Source organism: Limulus polyphemus, unplaced genomic scaffold, assembly GCF_000517525.1.
Source record: "Limulus polyphemus unplaced genomic scaffold, Limulus_polyphemus-2.1.2 Scaffold6834, whole genome shotgun sequence".
In the NCBI taxonomy this organism is placed as follows: Eukaryota; Metazoa; Arthropoda; class Merostomata; order Xiphosura; family Limulidae; genus Limulus; species Limulus polyphemus.
The window spans coordinates 338-4,950 of NW_013672444.1; the positions used below are offsets into that span (position 1 = coordinate 338).

Here is a 4,613-nt window from a genome sequence, read left to right on the forward strand (position 1 = left end):
CCTAGAAAAATAATTTAATATAGAGAAATTAATTTATTTACAAGTATTAATATCTCTGCATTATTTACTAATACAATATATTAACATTGAATCTTCTGTAGCCCATCTATACCGAGATTAAATGGACTACGTTTTGGTGTCCCTGCTAATGAAGACTTATAATCACAAAGATTAAAATGCTGTCCAGGGTTTGAGTCCCTGCAGTGCGCAAAGGTAGATAGCCTATGGAGAAGCTTTGCGTTAAAACACCAACTTCCTGTCCACAGAATACTTAATGCCATTATCACCTTTTGTGCCTAAAATATCATTAAAACAAAATTTGCAAACATCATATGAATAATCTGGTTTAACAGAAGTTATTTTAGCTTCACCTAACGATTCTTGAATAAAGCTTAAAACTGTTCTTATGAAACAAAGACACTTTACCCGAGTCAAAACAAAAAAGATACAAGAGATTCTTTGGTCCTTTTTATATGCTACTATATACTAGAATTAAGTTCATTATTAAGGTTGATCTTAATACCCAAAACAAAAAGACACTAGAATGCCAGTTAGTAACAAAAATATAAGCATGCGTACAGTATATTACATACTTTCAATGACAACTAAACTTTGGTACATCTTACACTTTATGGGGTTAATTTTTGGTATTTCATTAAAAATTCAAGTCGTTTCAGCAAATTTACAAAAAATGTGTCATAAAATCCTCCAGAAAAAGCCACACAGTTAACTACATTTACAGTATTTATATTCAGTAATACCGACAGTTTAATGCTTAGAAATTCATACACACATTTTTTGGTAGAAGCAGGAGGTGGTTATGTAGATTTCAATAGCCTCTATAAATGGTAATCTTTGGATTCAGGTTCAATTTTATTTTGCTCTTTTAGGCATTAGTAATAAACAATCACTATTCAGAGGCCAATCTAAGATGTCACAACTGTGAAAAATCATCAGGTCTATAAGATGAAGAAGTTTCCACCGGATGAAAATAGTGTAACTGATGTTTTCTTAATTGTGTTGGTAGGTTGGAGGACGTGTACTCACTTTGGAATGATGAGGTAAAGATTTAGTGTCTGATTCATTACTTTGTTGATTACTAGACTGCTGATGGAGTACTTGTTTGCTGCCATAACCAAAGTAGTTTGATACTGGTCTGACTTTCTGTTCTATAGAAGACTTGCCCCTCTGTTTCTGATGTGGATGATTCTGTAGCTTATTTTGTCTGAACTCCTGTAGATGCTGCTGAATTTCTTTGTAGTTTACATAATGACTATACTTGCTTGGATGAGAAAAGCCTAATCTGTTTCCCGATCTAGAAATATAAAGGCATATCAGTACTTTACATAGACAAACTAAAAATTCAAGCCCTATATCATATATAAGCCTTTTTTTTTTTATAAAGAAGTTGTAAAATTTATTGCAGTCAATATGTTTATATATATATATATACCACCTGATAAGAAAATTAATTATTATAAATTGGTTCTGAATCCAAACTAGACTACACTATTTTTTTAACAACAATAATATCAATACCAACTACATAAAATCATAACCCTGCCTCAATCGTATCTTCTGCTTAAATCGTACCTCTCTATTTCCTTGTTGATCTCAAAATTGTGCATGCCATCATTCTTTTGTCTCTGTACAGAAAAAGTTACCACGTCAGTATTTATATATACATATTTGGTATAATAAAAAAGAAGTATCTCGAAATATATATAACTAGAACAATACGTTTGCGTTAGAAACCTAACTTTAAGACTGTTTACAACTTGTCAAACAGAAGCGAGTAACCAATATATCTTTTACTATACAACTTATCACTTTACGTTTTTGCCCTAAAATTATCAACTAATATAATTAATGCATCTTACTTATTCACAAAATGTAATTCATTCTTTTATATTTCAAATCTAAAATGTAATTTCTAATATCTTTTAATAAAAATATAATGAGAATGAACTGAACTCCTAAATCATGAGAAAATTATCAAAAATTATCTTGTTCTTTCACTTCAAACACAATGAAATAAGCTACACCAAAAAATTAAAAAGGTAAACACTTAAAATCTGCAAAACTACGTGACATCTGAAAGAAATCCTGTAAACTTGTATTAATACCTATGTGCATCTTTCACGTGACTTGTTGTGAAAATGTGCGACTCTTTCAAAATATCTTAATGGTGTTACCTATTATAGAAAAAATACCTTCATTTCAGATTTGATTACTTGATTCTGTTTTTATTATTGTGTCCATATACAGCTGTGGAAAATTGTTACTTGCTCTAAGTATGTAGAGATTTTTGATGAAAGTACAGCTTCTCAGAACTGTTAAATTTTTAAAATCAGAAAAATACATAGACAAGTATCAGCTCATTCTGGTGTGTCCAAGTTAAGTGTGGGAAGGTTGTCACACAACTAGACAGCTTTAGTAAGGTCAACTATCCAATGTAATGAAAGCTACCAGTGCAAAAGGGCCATCAGGTGTTGCCAGTCCACTGCCCATGGACTAAGTGTGGATTTTAAGGCAGCAACTGGAGAGATTAACAGTGACTAAACTGTAAGGAACAGAGTCCAGATTATAGTTGAGAAGATGTGCTTCAGGCTCTCATCCACAACACTACATAACTCATTTAAACTGTTGTTGAGATTACCAAAACTCACAACGTCATCAAGTGTTTCACAATTGGTCAAGGTCTCTATTGTAACTAATGATTGATGGGTTTATGTTTGAAGAACCAGATACGAATGACACACTAAGTATGACTAGGTTATGGCATTGGGAAGCATGTTTATGAATGCAAGTACAGTTCTTGCTTCCAAGGAACAGATTTACTGCTCACTATTTACTAATATGATATAAGACTAATTTTTTTTTAGAAGTACAATCAGATCATATTTCATTCTGATGAACAACAATGCCTAGTGTCACACTACGAGGATTGAAATGGTCCACCTTAAACAATAAACCACAAAAGTCTTGAACTGTCCTGTAAGGAATCCTTATCTAAATCCCATAGAATAGTTCTGGAACTTTATTGCTTTAATCCACCAAGAAACATCCTTAAACAATAATCCACAGAGATCATGGATTGTACTGTAAGGTATCCTTATCTAAATCCCATAGAATAGTTCTGAAATTTTATTGCCTTAATCCACCAAGAAACATCCTTAAACAATAATCCACAGAGATCATGGATTGTACTGTAAGGTATCCTTATCTAAATCCCAGAAAATACTTCTGGAACCTACTTGCCTTATTCCACCAAGAAATGTCATTAAACAATAGACAACAAAGGTTACGGATTGGCCTGTAAGGTATCTTTGTTAGAGAGTGTGGTATTTCATGGACTTGAGGAATGGAACAGGATCATCCCATAACATCAGGTACCAACTGGTCAGAAATATGCCGCACTGATGTTGATGGTGGGAGGTATACTTTTTTTGGCAGGTGTGACCCTCTCGGATAAGTTCCTTCGGTCAGACTCTAATATTGATCACTTTGAATTTCACAGTACTTCATTCACATAAGTCATAATTAGTGAAATGTTCTCAACAAAACTGATTTATTATCTGCACTGAGCAAATAAATGGTAATTCTAAAATAAACTCTTAATTCCTGCTTTGTTGTTCATTTGACTGAAGAACACAATTTAGCAATATGAATTTGTCCCTTACGTGTTTCAGTGTAGCTGTAATTTAACACCTTTTGTTATTAAATTACATCCACAAGCAGCTAACTAACTGATGTGCATGGATGTATCACATGCTTTAGAATTCCCAAATACATGTTTATATTATTGGCAGTAAAGGAGTATCTTGGTTTTTTCCAAATATTTAGAACTACATGTAGTATTCTTAACAACATGCTTATTTATAAAAAAAAGCAGGAGGCTTGTTATCATATCTGGTGTTTATATACTTACTTAGGAACTTATTTCTGTCCACCATTATACATTATCACAATGATTTCTTACAGTGTAGATATTAAAACTATAATATATCTTCAACTGCTAACAAGTGGTTATTGTTTTTACTGTTAGAAAACAATAAACGGTACGCAAGTACTTTTTCTATCGTGTTAAGTGAAAACGAAAGATGTATTGTTGTAAACGATTGATTGTAGTGTTAAGTGAAAACGAAAGATGTATTGTTGTAAACGACTGATTCTAGTGTTAAGTGAAAACGAAAGATGTATTGTTGTAAACCATTGATTATAGTGTTATGTGAAAACGAAAGATGTATTGTTGTAAACGATTGATTATAGTGTTAAGTGAAAACGAAAGATATATTGTTGTAAACGACTGATTCTAGTGTTAAGTGAAAACGAAAGATGTATTGTTGTAAACCATTGATTATAGTGTTAAGTGAAAACGAAAGATGTATTGTTGTAAACGACTGATTCTAGTGTTAAGTGAAAACGAAGATGTATTGTTGTAAACCATTTATTATAATGTTATGTGAAACGAAAGATGTATTGTTGTAAACGACTGATTCTAGTGTTAAGTGACAACGAAAGATGTATTGTTGTAAACAACTGATTCTAGTGTTAAGTGAAAATGAAAGATGTATAGTTGTAAACGATTGATTATAGTGTTAAGTGACAGT

At 31.9% G+C, this 4,613-nt stretch overlaps 1 protein-coding gene across 1 annotated transcript in view; it reads right to left on the bottom strand.

Moving 5' to 3' along the window:
* Positions 1 to 1,047: 1,047 nt before the first annotated feature.
* The window catches only part of LOC111089628 (partitioning defective 3 homolog), a gene marked incomplete at its 3' end in the record, with an annotated part of 40,738 nt that continues 37,172 nt past the window's right edge, over positions 1,048 to 4,613 (bottom strand). Inside the window, exons 9-10 of the mRNA XM_022402486.1 lie at positions 1,594 to 1,646; positions 1,048 to 1,315 (exon numbers count right to left, since the gene is read on the bottom strand). Of these exons, the coding sequence (XP_022258194.1) occupies positions 1,048 to 1,315; positions 1,594 to 1,646 (321 nt within the window). The remainder of the gene's footprint in view (positions 1,316 to 1,593; positions 1,647 to 4,613) is intronic.